The following is a 15557-nucleotide window of genomic DNA, read 5'->3' as shown; positions in this document are numbered from 1 at the left end:
TCTCCTGAAGAAGAGATTAATTCAACCTTCCACTAGCCCTCATCATGCTCCAGCATTCTACGTAAGAAATCATGCAGAAAACCTACGAGGAAAAGCTAGAATGGTTATTGACTACAGAGATGTCAATAAGAAGACTGTCAAAGACGGCTATCAAATTGCTCAAGTAAGAGTACTGATCAACCAGCTCAGAGGAGCTAAAGTCTTTTCGAAATTCAATGCAAAGTCGGGTTTCTGGCAGGTCAAGATGCATCCTGAGAGTATTCCTCTCACTGCATTTGGAACACCACAAGGTCATTACGAGTGGCTGGTAATGCCTTTTGGTCTAAAGCAAGCTCCCTCAATCTTCCAAAGAAAGATGGACAACATCTTCAAGCATGTGGCGGAGTTCTGTGTCGTCTACATAGATGACATCCTGGTGTTCTCCAAAAACAGAGAAGAACATATGAAACACCTCCATGAGGTAGTAAAGCTGATAGTTCAGCATGGAATTATCCTAGGAGAAAAGAAAATCTTCTTTATCCTCGATGAAGTTGATTTCCTAGGAATAAACATCAAGAATGGGGTCATAAAACTCCAACCTCATATCCTTGAGAAGATCTGGAAGTTCCCAGATAGAATTCCTGATGCTAAGAGTCTAGAGAGATTCCTTGGTGTCATAAACTATGGGAGAGATTTCATCCCTAAAATCTCGGGGTTAACAGCGATGTTATCTCCTAAGACAAGTTCCAAAAGAAAATGGAACTTCACAGAAGATGATGAAAAAATCGTAAAGCAGATAAAAAATCTCTGCAAAAACCTCCCTCCTCTTCAACAACCAGAAGAGAATGATGAAATTATCCTCCAGACAGATGCGAGCGATAATTATTGGTCCGATGTGGTTCTGGCGAAGACGCCTGGAACTAACATTGAAAAGATCTGTAAATTTTGTAGTGGCAAGTTCAGCCCTGCAGAACTGAATTATCCCACAGGGGAAAAAGAAATTTTGGCTGTTAAGAAAACGATTTTAAATTCTCTAGCTTTTCTTGGAAAACCCTTTACTGTCCGCACCGATTGTGCTAGAGTAAAGAATTTTAAAAATTTTAAACTTGACAAAGCTGCTGATAGAGGAAGATTAGCCAACTGGCAATTGTTTCTTAACCAATATGATTATAATGTTGAATTAATTGCAGGAAACAAAAATCATCTTCCAGACGCATTGACCAGGGAAATGGCAATGTTCAGCCAAAGAGAAGACGACGAAGGTCGTAATCCCAGAAGCAGAAGAACTGGGAAAGAACATGAGCCTCAAGAAGATCCTATGGAAACCAAAGAAAAGGTTCTTAAAAGGTTTCTGCTAAGTCCTAAAGGACTAGCCTCAACTGATCAATCCTAGGGTAAAGGATTGGCTAGCCCGTCTCAAACGGCAGACGGTAAAGGCTCATCAAGACCGTTGACGGCTGCTGCTTTGCCAAAAAGCAGACCAACTCCAACTGGAGTCATAAATGTTTTCAATTATGAATTAAGAACTTTTGACACTCCTGTGTTCAGAACTGGCAGGAGACTAGCTTATCACCAGAAGGCAATCCTGGATAATCTCTTATTTGCCTTTCAAGAAAGAAGCAGTGGTCTAATGTTCCCGGCACTCTTCGCACTAGCTGAAGAACTATATGAGAATGCCAGACCACAATTTGAAGAAAGTCATATACAGCAGAGTGCTGTAAGAAAAGAAAAAATTCTCTTCCTTGAAAGTCCAGAAAGTGCTAGAGTTCCTGTCATGGCACTTAATGAATCAGACTGGCATGAATTCCATAGCCTGATAGGAAGACATAATCCAGAAGACCTAGTTCCTCCAACTCTCTTTATTGTTTCAGGTCCTTATATTGGAAGATACCTGGTTAATATTCAGAGTGAACATCCTCAAGAACACAAGCTCTGGCTTGTTGAAAATGGTTTTGTCCATAATCTGTGGACTAAAACAAATGATGATCTAAAAGGTTTGCCGCCTATCATTGTCAATACAGTCAAAAATGTAAGAAAAAATGACTGTATGCTTCGACTGAAGTTCAGATCCACTCCTCCAGAATGGATCCAGAAGGCAAACGGTGAAGTTGAATATATTCCTCCTTATCATTATGTAAGAATTATTCAAAGGAAATATCTTCAACCAGCCTATGTAGGGTACAATGGCCAACCAAACTCAAGCATCTCGTGGATGAAGGCCATGACTCTAGAATATATCAAAAAGATCATCTCTGAGGATACCTACAATACCTTCCTGGCAGCAGGAGAGAAAATTATCATCACTGCTTACGATCATCCTGACGTAGTCAGCAGTGACTTATTCCTATCTCTTACCAGAAAGGAGATAGATTCGACACTGGCATGCTTACGATGGGTGGAAAAGCTTGAAACTGACAACCACTATAAGATGTATGTTGATACAGATGTCGAAGACAATGCAACAACAGCAAGGATGGCCCAGGCAGATAACGACTCGTTTGTCCTTGGTCACAATTCAGAAACCGACGAGAACATGTGAAGCAGCAGGTGTAGAAAAACACTAAAAGTTCATTTGGACTTTTCCCAAAAGTGACTTTTGCTTTTCAAAAAGCAGGTGAAAAACATTTCACCTAAAGGAATCTGCTTTTTCCCCGGCCGACCTCCACCAGCAGGAGCACTAAGGAAAGCAGGAAATCACGGAGTCGTTCTGTACATTTTGTTGTTTTGAATTGTAATTTGAGTTCCGCTCCCTATATAAGGAGCTTTAGCTTCTCTTAGAAGGCATTGGAAGTGGGAGACATCAGTCTAATATTCGAAAACTTCCATATCAGTTCATAGATATATCAGTTCTAGATCTAAGAACTTCTAAAAGAAGCAGTAGCAGTCAGTCTGTGGATACAATGTGCTTCTTATTGCAAGTAAGTATTTGTAAATCAGTTATGAGTAGCTAAACAGCTTCTAGCTGTTTGCCCAAGAGTGAGGCTCTGGGTTCTGTATCTGTATTTATGTTTAAATAAATAAATTCAGTTTGTGCCCAGTACCCTGTCACAAAAATATTTTGCTGTTTTTGCATTTATGTTTTGGTAACAGTAGCAGTTAGTAAGCAGTAGCAGTCTTTCTGTTTTGCTATAAAGACTGACCCTTATCATACTAAGGCAGCAGTGATTCCGCCCTAGTAGTAGCCGCTTAGACAGGAAGTCGTTAGGTGAAGTTGTGGCATGTTGAAGGCTAGTCCTTAGGCTGATACTGTGTTTAGTCTGGAAAAGTAAAATATAAGCTGATACTGTGTAAAGAACAAAAAAAGGTAAAAGGAGAATAGTGTGTGTCCTTAATTGTATAAGGGAAAAGGTTGTGGACTTTGTTGTCAAAAAACTTGTTATCTGGTAGTGCTTTGTAGTTAACCCAATTTTTAATTGCACATATATAACAACCTGGCTCTGTTATTGTTGATGCGTATTATGTCAGAAGACTTGCACTAGTTCATCTGTAATGTTGCACGCCAAAAATTCATCGTCTCCGATTCCGGATCCTCCATGGCACACGGTGCCAGATTCAGCCGGTACCGTTGAACATGCTCAAATACTCTCACGTCTTTCAACTTATGGGTTCAGTCAACTATTCATCCGTGATAAACAACTGATGATTGAAGAAATGATGTCTATGAATGAACTTCAAGGTATTGTTATCAAAACACCTGCAGAGGCAGGTGAGAAAGATTTCGGAACTAGAAACTTTACAGAGCTATATGGTAAACTTCCATACTTTTGCAGAGTTGTTTTCTTCTAAAAACTTACAGGAAAGTTCTTCCGCAGAGAGTTGATATTGTGGTTCTGGCAGCTCTGCTCCACAGATCAGCAACGGCTTATCAATAATATGTTTGATGATGTGAACTACTGCCAAGTAGACATCGGAGATTCCGCTGTCGATAGACTACCTGATGAGAGTGAGGCCTTCATAAGACTCGGAACATTTACAGAGCTGCTAGCTACATTTCCTTGGCATTGGGAAGGTTTCAGTCGACTTTGGGAACTTTCTGGCGATGATCAGTCCCGCTATGCTGAATTTTTCTTAGGTTTGTCAACTTTTTGTATCAGAACTCAGTGCTCCGATGATGCTGAAGATCAAGTTGCACTTGTCCTTGAAAAATTCGGATGTGATGTAATTCAGAAACTGCCTTATGAGAGTGAAGAGGATTTTAGAGTCCGAAGGTTTAAAGATAGCTTTACGAAACTACAGTTCAGTTCCCAGCTTTGTATTGTATCCCAACTACTAGAAGAGTTGGAAAAAAACTGAAGAAGAAGACAAAAAGGAAGCTGGAAATAGGGATTTCTGTTCTCGGAACAATATAATATGTTGCAAGTGTTTTGGTAAAGATGCCGAAGAATGGTCTACCCCAAATCAAAAGGATGAGGAAGAATGGGAATGGATTTCTGCTGAAAATTATAGGCGGGATAGTTTCTTGGCCAAGGGAAGAAGGGAAGAACTCTGTCTTCCTCAATTCATCAAGGTGAAATGTCCAGATCTAAGGGGAGGAGGAGGATCAACTACAACAACTACACAAGGAGGAGGCAGCAGGGGACTAGTTCGCAACCACAGGCATGCACTAAGAAACAGGCTTCCTATGGCTGATGATATCAGCGGCTGTCCCAGTGACTCTCCCTTTTAACACTTCTTTTCTTTGGTCATGATCAGTGGTTCACTCCCCCAGAGCTTATCAGTGTAACTTCCATGGGATTCGATCGATTCCCTTTCTATATAATGTTGCAATTTGCGTGCATCTTTATTGTTTTCTAGCTGCACCTACACAGATAATCGTTGTTATAAATGCTCATATAATCATTGTCCAGAGGATTCTTTGTTACATTGCAATTAACAATGCATTTCATCGCAAGATGAGGCTCCTTATCTTGAGCCTTACCTTCTATCCGAGTATCTGATATAACCAATTTACTGATATCTCAATCAAAACAACCATTTGTTAAGCTAATCTGATTGGAAATTCTTGATCCCAAATTGAAAGTCCAAAGGAAAAATAGGGAAGACCAACTCTATGTGGACAAGGGATAAGGACATGAGAAAGTAATGCGAAATTAAGGAAGGTACAAAGAGAGCAAATAAAGCACGAGAAGGAGAAGACTACTATATCAGAGGAATACCAAGTCCACCTAAATCACAGTTTCTGTGTCGAGCCTAATTAAGAATGAGAGGGGAAAATGAAAGAAGAGCTAGACATCGAACTTGATGACAATTTCTATGTCGATCCCATTAAAATGAAGATTGAACACTGAAGAATACGTAAGACCATAACACTGAGTATGTTTTCCTGCAAATAAATAGTGAATGCCAAGGATGGTCCGGAGCTCTTATATTTTACTGCAAAATGATGTCACCAACTAGCTTCAAATTCTAGTTGCCTTTCTCATCACACCACTGGGTGATGCCTAATGTTTGAATCTAAATACAAAATGAGCACATTTTAAGCTAGTTGGTGATATCATTTTGGGTAATGCAAATCAAAAGTATTGCATTGGGTTCGACCATTCACTCATTTAACCATAATGCCAAAAATGTTTATATCAAACCCTTAAACATAATCATAATAACAAATGGTCAACCAATTTCTAATCTATAGGATAATTTTCAAATTGTCAACCACACTGATTTTGGTAGGCTGTTTTATCAGTTTATTCAGAACAGGCAAACAATGCAAAAGGTTCATGAGAAGTATGACAACGTTAAGTAAATTCATAAAGTTTAAAGGAAGATTAGGAAAAAATATATTACACAAGGTGCATAATTTCAAAAAGAGCTTTGTAAAGTTATCCTCATTTTCTCTTCCATCACTTATGCAATGCAACTAAAATAATCATTCACAATTTGATGAAAAACTCATAAAACCATTCACTATCTTGGCTCTGGAGGGGCCATTTGTGTCAAAATAGTTGAGGGTTCCGAAGGAGTAGGTGGCGGTATCCTTCTGTCCATGATTATGGAAAAGCGATTAGATCCAGTACTTTCTATGGATCTCATGTATTCTGATGCATTGTTCTCTATTATCAGAGAATCCTCTAGCTCGCGAACAATGTCAGCCATGCCTGGTCGGTAAGCAGAGAAGGGCTCAATACATGACAATGCTACCTCCACCACCCTCCACATAGCTTCTGCATGGTATGCTCCTTTTATGTTTGGATCCACAATTTCATCAATCTTTGACTCTCTTATATAGGGTTTCGCCTGCATGCAGAAAATGTATTTTTGTTAATTAGTACTTTATGGACTATTACGCTTTTTCAAAATGACATTTGAATCTCCATTGGTGAAGTTTCTTCCAGCAGTTTGTCAATGTTACTTGATGCAGAAGGTCGTTGGTCTTTACATAAAACGTCCAACTCAGAAACTATATGCATCAACATATTGGAGTCATGAAACACAGTAAAACATACCCATTCGACTAAGCTCCACTCGGGACGTGGCCTGTGTATGTTCAGAGGTTCCCGACCAGTAACAATTTCAAGTAGAACCACGCCAAAGCTAAACACATCACTTTTTGCTGATAAATGATGGGTTGTGTAGTACCTGAACAATACATAAAAATATAAAAATTAGGTTATTCTCAAATGTATATGCCAAAGTTAGAAACCATATTATAGTAACCGTCTATTTCTTCAGGCTACCAAAATGATAAAATATGTCAATTACTTTCAAATAACCTAGCAATCAACTCTAATAATCTAAATCGCAAATACTTCATATGACTGATATCACTATATCAGTGTACTTGTAGTCCAACATCTCTATCCCATTTATAATTGTAAGTTAAAATAAGAAACATGGAGATCAAACTTAGGCTAGAGAACCAATCTTACTCTGGATCCAGGTATCCAGCTGTCCCTCTAACTTCCAGAGAAGCACCACTGTCACCTTCTTGAGGAGCATATTTTGAAAAACCAAAGTCTGCCACCTTGGCACACATGCTTTGATCCAGAAGTATATTACTTGATTTCACATCCCTGTGTATAATGCAACGCCCAGCAAAATTGTGCAGATGTGTCAAACCTACAACAGTGAACGCATAACTTCAGGCATTCTGATATTCTAAATGTTTATACAAAAGAAATGGAGGAATCAGAAAAACAAGAAGTAAATGGAATTTTCACATCAGAAATATTCTAAAGCTGGTATGCCTTAAATATTTAAATACCAATATAGGTGGAATTTCAAAACAAGGAACCAAGGTCCTTCAGATTTCGATGTTGCCTTTCTATTTTCTTTAATAGGATTCGCAATTTCCTTCAATCATATGGAAGTTCTATGTATTCATCATCACTAGTCACATTTGAAGATTTAAGGAAACAAGAAGGTCGAATACAATAATTAAATTGAATTCTCATATCATTACCTCGAGCAGCACCAAGGGCAATTGATAGTCTTGTTGGCCAGTCCAGAATTTTCCTTTTTGCTGCTTCCCCTGTTAATATATGGTTTTCAGTTTTGTATTAAAAAAAGAAGTGATTTTCAGTAAACAATTAGTTTTAACAAGCATGAGCAAAATATCATTGACATGAGCAGTACCATATAGGCGATCTTGCAGAGAGCCATTGGACATAAATGGATAAACAAGAATTTCTTGGTCCTTTTCATTACAATAACCAAGAAGAGGCACAAGGTTCTCATGCCGAATAGTTGACAGAAGATTTAGCTGTAAATGACATACAATTGTCAGGCATTGTGAACTAATATCATTATATATGACTATGGCATTAAATAGAATGGAGAGATTAATACGTTATAGTCATTTCTTGATCTGTGAACAAGTAGACATAGTTAGAGATGGGACTTTATAAAGTAATGACTTTCATAAACATGAGTACTTGAGTAATGAGCCACTAGAGTATTACCACCACAAATTGGATGGAACTGTATAAGTGCTATACAAGAGTATGAAATACTATAATCAGGAGTGCTAAAAAATAATTAAATATCCCACCTCATTATCAAACTCCCGAGTCCCTTGGGTTGATGTTGCTGATCGAACCTTCACTGCCACTTCCTGACCATCAGTTAGAGTGCCACTGTAAACAGACCCAAAACCTCCTTCACCTATCAGCGTTTTGTAACTTTGGGTGACAGCCTCTAGGTACTCAAGAGTAAATGTCTCTATTGCTATTGATTTCATCATCAGATCATCCATGCTAGGTAATGAGAAAATTAAATCTGCAATTTCAGGATAACTTTGTTCAGAGTCTGCATATCTTAAAATACAATGTCTTATTGACTTTATAATTTATATACTAAGTTAACTACAACTGTATAAGTCATTTGGAATGGGTGTGTTTATTAAGTCAAAAACCCGAAATGAAATTTATTCCTAGAATCTCAGAATATGTAAGTCGGAATAACAAGAGTAATAAAGTGATTAGTGCACTAACTCTTTGCCATGGGATACGGGTTCTTATCAAATTTTCCTCGAGGCATAAACTTTTGTCTCCACATGAAAAAAAAAATCCCGGCTACAGCTGTTACTAGTAAAGATCCAGATGCAGCAGCAGCACCAATGATGATTCCTCGTTTCGAGAATTTTTGGACACCAGTCACACCACAATTTCCATGGCTGCAGGATAGACAAAGTAATTTCAGATTTTCTGGATACCTTTAGTTATTCTTCAATTTACACAGTTTGTTTCAATGCAGATACAAATAGACACATACTCTGTTGTAAATTTTAAGCCATTGAAGGTTGATGGACTAACTTTGGTAAGCTGAGGATTGCAGCCAAAATTTCTGCAGAGAAAGCAAATGACAGTGAATCTATAACAGCATACAATGGAATTCACATAGTATTTGTCAAACCCATATACTATTAGAGCTTACAGTGTTTCCAAATTTGGTTGTGAGGCAAGAGAATTTGGAAGTGGCCCCGAAAGATTATTATGGCTCAGATCCCTGATGATATGATGGAAAATCACTCAATAAGAAAACAAAACATGCAAAAGAGTCCAACAAACAACAGTATTACCTGACTGCCCTGAATCTTATTTTTGAAGAGAAGTAGAGAAAACGTGTCAAGCTTAAAGAAGAAAACAATAAGCCACTAAGTTTACATCTCTGTTTTGTTGAATTATATAGACGAGCAATCATCTAAATACAGTAATTCTGCTATGAAAAACAAAAAAACAAACACAGCATCCTGACAATTCAACTTACATGGCATTCTAGTAGATAGATATGGTGTGTTTTCATATAAGTATGAATATTGGATAAGTAATAAGTTTTTTTTTTTTTTTTGGTTGATCACATCAACAACTAGTCTTTTGTGAGTCGAACTCACGACCTCCCACTTACAAAGGGGAGACTTATGCCACTAGACCAAATGGTACCAGGCAGTATTCTGCAGTAATAAGATAAATATTCACTATCAACAGATAATGAGGGGTATATCTTCCTAGTTATATGCCCTCCACAGGATGTAAGACAAAGACACTTCCCTCGCCTAAAGCTAATGGTGGATGGAGGGATTAAGCAGTTTAAAAAGCATAATGTCATTGGCTCATGCAACTAGATGCTAGAGAACTTTTACAATGTATAAGTCAGATGTGTAGTTGAAAACATACAAATCCACCAACTGCAAATGCCATTATTCCAAACTTGAGTCTAAAGAGATATTTACACTGAAATCAACATGGAACGTTCAAGAAATTCTGGAATTTGGCCAGTAAACCCATTGTTGCTGAGGTTCCTACAAATCAAAAGCAAAAAACAGTAATGAACCGAGCATTTATAAGGGAAAGTGCAACATTAACTACCCAACAATAAGTGCTTTAAACATACAGGAATTTTAGGTGAGTCAGCTTTGTGATGCTTTTAGGAAATGGTCCTAGAAGTTTGCGTTCTTCATCAGACCCTCTCTGAATACCAGAAGAAAGATCCCTGAAATTGACAATAATGAATTAAGCTAAACATGGGAAATACACACAAGAAACCAAGTTTATATATGAAAGACTATCAATATCCAATAAGGTATCGACTTTTAATGAATGCAACCAATAAAGGTGTAAACTTTGCAACCCAAATCATCACACAACACTGAAACTGCACAATTCAATACAAAAGCCATATCCTCACCTTTAATACACAGAAATTTGAAAAGAAAGGGAAACAAAAAAAACTTACAGTTTGGTAATGACAGTGACACCATTAACAGTTTCACAACCTATACCATTCCAGGGAACAGGAAGACATGGGTCTGCAGTCCACCCTTCCCAAACTTCATTCATCTGATTATTCTCCAGCAACTCACTCCTCGCCTCCAAAATCACTTCCACTATAAATGTGCCATAAGTGAAACAAAATGTTACACCAGTTCAAGAAACAATCAAAGACCCACTAAAATACTGCAAAAACCCACTTGAAAACACTCCATTGCAGTCAAAACCAAACTCACCGTCATCTGTGTTAGTCTCCTGAACCAACTGGTGCACCTGCAAAATCTCATAGGCATTGCAAATGGGTCCATTTTCAGACTCAAACGCCTTAACCAGAGTCAGATTCAGATACCCATTTGCTGTCACATTCAAAGCAAGCTCCCTGTAATTTGACCCATTACCCATAACATCAAATCCTTGCCGTCTCAGCTCACTGTTCAAGTAAACATCAAAAACCCTCTTCCCAGCTTGAACAGTGTGATTGACTTCATAGAAGTACAGGAACAAAAGGTAGTGATTGTTTGTTGAGGACAGGCCATCGTGAAGAATGACCAAGCGGTCTGAAGAAGCTAGAGCTGTTTGGAGCACTTGAATGGGTACTCGAGCATCTGTGACGCCCAGAAAGTTGACATTGGGTTCTTCTGTTATGTGGAAGGTTCCCAGGTCGACAGTTGAGTTTGTTAACCAGATTCTGTCACTCGGGTCAGCTTCGTACCTGAAATAATGAGATTAATTAGCAAGCAGTTTATTCCTTGCCAGCATTGGGGTCTAAATGGGTACAGACCCCGACCCGATCTGTATTGGGCCCTTGGGTTCCAAGCAACAGCTTTTCTTTGATAAGCACTTTTGAATTAGGATTGGTCTACTTCCTACTCTTTGGTCATAAATATTTAGATTTTGTGTAAAATATGAAAGAAATGTGAGTTTGTTTTGACCGTAATGTAATGTTTTTTTAAGTATGTAATTTTTTATAGATAATTTTTCGTATGACTAATTTTAGTAGGTATGACTAATTTATAAAAATCATCAATGTGTTTTTGGAACATGTTTATCATACGATGTCAATATGATGAACATGTTCACATGATAGATTTAGCTACTTTGAAAAATTAGTCATACGAAATATTACCTACTAAAAGAAGGTACTCTAACCAAACTCATTATTATATGCGTACTTCTTACGCTTCTTTTAGTAGGTAATTTTTTGTATGACTAATTTTTAAGAGTAGCTAGGGGGGTGTATTGTATATGGAATTAGTGGAATTTTTAAAGAAATCTATGGAATTTAAAAGTCCGGGTGTATTCAATATAGACTTTTAACAGTCCATGAAAGTCTTGAGGTATTCAATTAGGATTTTTAAAGACTTCATGAATTCCACCAAAATCTAAGGGTATTCAATTAGGACTTTTAAAAATGAATAAAAGTACAGAGGTATTCAAAATATCATTCATACTTATGGAATTAGAAAATCATGGATAATCATGGACTTTGTAGTGTTAACTATACATACCAAACTCCAATAATTTTCCAGCCTCCATACCAAAGATTTCAAAAAGTCTATCAAAGTTTCCTCTTAAAAAAAAAGGTCTATCAAAGTTCTTCTTTGTACGCACGAAGAAGTTTGTTCTTCATCATCTCTCTTTCTTAATTTTTTGTCTTTTCTCTAATCTTTTATAATGTCAACCTTTTTTGATACCCAACATGTTCATTGTAGTTGTTGAATGTGATTTTTTTTTTTTTTTTAATTGTGATACTTCGAATCCTAATAGCAATAAAAATGATTTATGAAACCCTAAAACTCAAATATTGTGGTCTAACCCTAAGACCTTGAACTATACTAAATGTTATTTTATTAATTAATTATTCTCATTAATTTGAATTTATATTATGGTTCAAAAAAAGGTTGAACAATTGAATTTCAATTGATTGATTATAGATCAAGACATTGACCAATATTGCTAGAATATATGTTAATCGGCGAAAACAAAATTGATGAGAATAATTAACCATAAACATCAAGTGATCTATATTGTATATTTATGTTGTTGGGAGATTAGGAATGAGAACAAACTCATTAGACAGGCTAACAATCATTTATTTGAGTCAATATCTATTAGAAGATACTGGAGCATTGAAGAGACAACAAGTTATTATTTTGTTTAGTGTTTGTGTTGCATTTGTTTTATTTTTTTTTGTTTTTGTTTTTGTTTTTTTGTTTTTTTATATTTTGTACATCCTAGGAAATCTGTAGAAGTCATTCATAATAAAGTATATAGATTTTCATGAATCAATAAAAGTTTGTTGCTAAAATCAATGGTTTTAAGAAATCCATAACAGTCTATCAACTTTTTAAAGAGTCTGTGGACTTTTCAAAAAGTCTGTCATTTAAAAAAAGTCTACACAAATCCAAATACAATACACCCCCCTAAATCTAGCATGTGATCTTGTTTATCATATTGACATTGTATGACTAGTACACAAATATTGTTGTCATTTGTATCACATGGTCCTGCAATCTGTTTAAGTGGGGGAAATGGATATGAAACATTTAGATTTTGTTAGAAGAATGTTTGTTATAGGATCCATTATGTACCCCCTACATTAACAAAACTACAGAGAACAAACAGATCCAGTTTAATGTGTCATAATTTTATATGCATATGCCATTGTTCTTTCTGTTTCGTTACTCATCATTCCCAGATGCATTGCCACGTGATCACGTGCCACCAGTATAGAAAAGAGAGCAAGACTACAGAATGAGGGTTCACCCAGACTGTAGAAGATCATTTTTAGTGATTACTTAAGCTACAATCCATCCAAGTCTCTTAAGTTTCTATATTTAGTTCTTTCTAATTAAACCTAAAGAAATCAGATAGAGAAAACATACCTGATGAACTTTGCTGCTCTTATATCATCAAAACTAGTCCTTTTAAGCAGTTCCAGAACACTTGAAGAGAAGTCCTCTAGATAGTAACCCAAGTTCCACAGAGGCCTCAACTGAATCTCTGAAATATAAAGTGCTCCTTCGTCACTTACCAAGCAAAAGTGTGTATAGTCCTTGGTAGCTCTAAAGACTCCCTCAACCGCTATATCATCGGATGTATCTACTACTCCGATTGTGGTCACACCAACGGCAACTGTAAATTTCACTCCCCAGATGCCTCCGAAAATACCCCTTATTAGATAGTCTTCACCCTTTTTTGACGGTAAGGTATAACATCTTTTCTGATTTGGACCAACGTGAAACACCCTTGTTTTATTGTTAAGATAATCAATCGCAATTGGCTTTCTGTCCTCACAACTTGGCCTATTACGAAACTCATTAAAGTCTGTTACCCAACTTATGTTTCTTATATCTGTAAAATTAGATTCTGAGCAGCATGCAATACTCACAAAGCTGCTTGAATTACTGCCTGCATTGTTCAATATTAGCAAAAAATCAAATTAGATCTTATTGTTAAAACGATCATGGTTAACAAGAACATACACCATGTTAGAAAAATCAAATTTCTAACCAAATTTCGAGATCTGAACAGAAAGATGAAAATAGAGTCATGCATGTCTTGCATAATGCTTAGGTGATGTCCAATACATAATATACGGATCTGTCAGATCATGAATAATTGGGTTCTAGCCCCAATTTGTTCAACCAATATGTTTCTACTGATCTAAAATTATATACAAAATTTGAAAACCCTTAAGAATTTCTTTCTTCATGATACTAAATTTTGCTCACAAACTTACCTTCATCTGCAGAAGTCAATGGATTAAAAATGAAGAGGCAAAGTATGAAGAACTCTGTCAGTCTTAAAACCCAAATGTTTAATTGCTTCATCATCCTTTTATCACAATCCAAAGTCGCCCCATTTGATTATCAAGCTCATAATCAATAATCCAACATATCTCGTTTTGCAATTCCACCAACTTGACCAAAATCTTAAACACCGGCTTCGATGTAACAGTTCAAAAAAAGACCTTGATCACTACCAACACCTAAAGTATGTAACAAAGAAATTCTCTAGCTTTGTTTTCAATGGAATATGATCCGAGAGCTGCAGAGACAAAAGGGTATCAAAAGGGTTTTTCAGAATAGGAGAGAGAAGAGATCTGAGAATATGGTTTGACTTCTAAACGTGGAGAAACAGTGCCAGACGATAGAACAAGGAAGAAGATGAATTAGAATAATAATACAGAGTTAATCACAACTATTTTTTAACAAATTATAGTTTTTTGTTAGAGTGGTGGATGAGGTTTTAATAATTAGTATACAATTAACTAAAATGGTTTTTTAAAATTAGAGAGGCAAAGCAACCCTTCGTCTCTCTCCTTGTCTGTTACCATGGACGCAACATCACAAGTTTTCGCAGAAATTAGTTGGCTCCTCGAGCTTAAACTATGGACTACATTAAGCATTTGCATTTAATATTAATGCTAAATCTTTTATATAATGTCACCTGTCACGTCAACACCAAGAAGAATCTGAATGTTAAAAGGTTTCTTTTCAATTTAATTTTGCCAGTAAAATACCCAAGGTTTTAACCTTAGCTGCTTAGCACGAGAGTTATATTCATAACTAATTGTGTTTCCTAGTAGCACATATATGGAACTGCTGTTTTCTAAAAAAAAAATATATATATATATATATATATATATATATATATATATATACAGATCCTATCCAGAGCGAGGCATCACTTTGAAATTTCAGAGCGAGGTTAGAGTTTAGGGTCACTTTTCGGTCGCATATCCACATCTCAACCGTTCAGTTTCTAGGTACTAATGTATAGATCATCTCTACAAAATTTCAGCCAAATTGATGGTCGTTAAGGCATTGATAACTGCCTTAAAGCTAGTACGGTTCAGGTTGGACAGATTCAGTTCATCCATTGGTTTAAGCGAGTTAGAAACCTTAAAGACCATCAATTTCGTTGAAATTTTGCAGAGGTGATCTATACATTAGTACCTAAAAACTGAACGGTTGAGATGTGGATATGTGACCTAAAAGTGACCCTAAACCCTAACCTCGCTCTGGATAGGATCTATATATATATATATATATATATATATATATATATATATATATATATATATATATATATGGAACTGCTGATGATGGGTTTACAAGAGATTCAATAAAAAGAATTTCTACTGTTTTAGGTAGCAAGGATTTGTTATCTTGTTTTTAGGCTCAATAATTAAGCGCATTTGTTAACAGTGAATGTTACCTGTCTTTTGCTTGGCGGCTTGTGTCATTTGATTTTGGTATAAGATAGCATCTTATGTACGTACCTTTTTTTTTTTTTTAGAATAAGAAATCTTTATTAAAATAAACCAAAATTACATAACATGGGAACGATCGGTGATGGACAAGAATT

The 15557-nt window shown here is 36.4% G+C and overlaps 1 protein-coding gene and 1 long non-coding RNA gene across 2 annotated transcripts; one reads left to right on the top strand and one right to left on the bottom strand.

Moving 5' to 3' along the window:
• Positions 1-3389: 3389 nt before the first annotated feature.
• On the top strand, positions 3390-4840 carry LOC121051868. The gene is made up of 2 exons (XR_005807278.1): positions 3390-3685; positions 3792-4840. It is a non-coding gene; the product is annotated as an uncharacterized LOC121051868 (long non-coding RNA).
• Positions 4841-5693: 853 nt separating this feature from the next.
• LOC112188562 (nodulation receptor kinase) lies at positions 5694-14353 on the bottom strand. Its single transcript, XM_024327703.2, has 15 exons — positions 13927-14353; positions 13070-13595; positions 10421-10896; positions 10150-10300; positions 9808-9906; positions 9647-9715; positions 8851-8922; positions 8689-8760; positions 8409-8590; positions 7967-8193; positions 7552-7678; positions 7379-7447; positions 6846-7035; positions 6423-6555; positions 5694-6213 (listed from the first exon to the last, which is right to left on the bottom strand). The coding sequence occupies exons 1-15, from the start codon at positions 14018-14020 to the stop codon at positions 5884-5886; spliced, it is 2817 nt and encodes a 938-aa protein (XP_024183471.1). The 5' UTR covers positions 14021-14353; the 3' UTR covers positions 5694-5883.
• Positions 14354-15557: the final 1204 nt, after the last annotated feature.

This window comes from Rosa chinensis, chromosome 2 (genome assembly GCF_002994745.2).
Source record: "Rosa chinensis cultivar Old Blush chromosome 2, RchiOBHm-V2, whole genome shotgun sequence".
NCBI classification, from domain to species: domain Eukaryota; kingdom Viridiplantae; phylum Streptophyta; class Magnoliopsida; order Rosales; family Rosaceae; genus Rosa; species Rosa chinensis.
The sequence above is the reverse complement of the archived record's forward strand: the minus strand, read 5'-3'. Positions and strand labels throughout refer to the sequence as shown.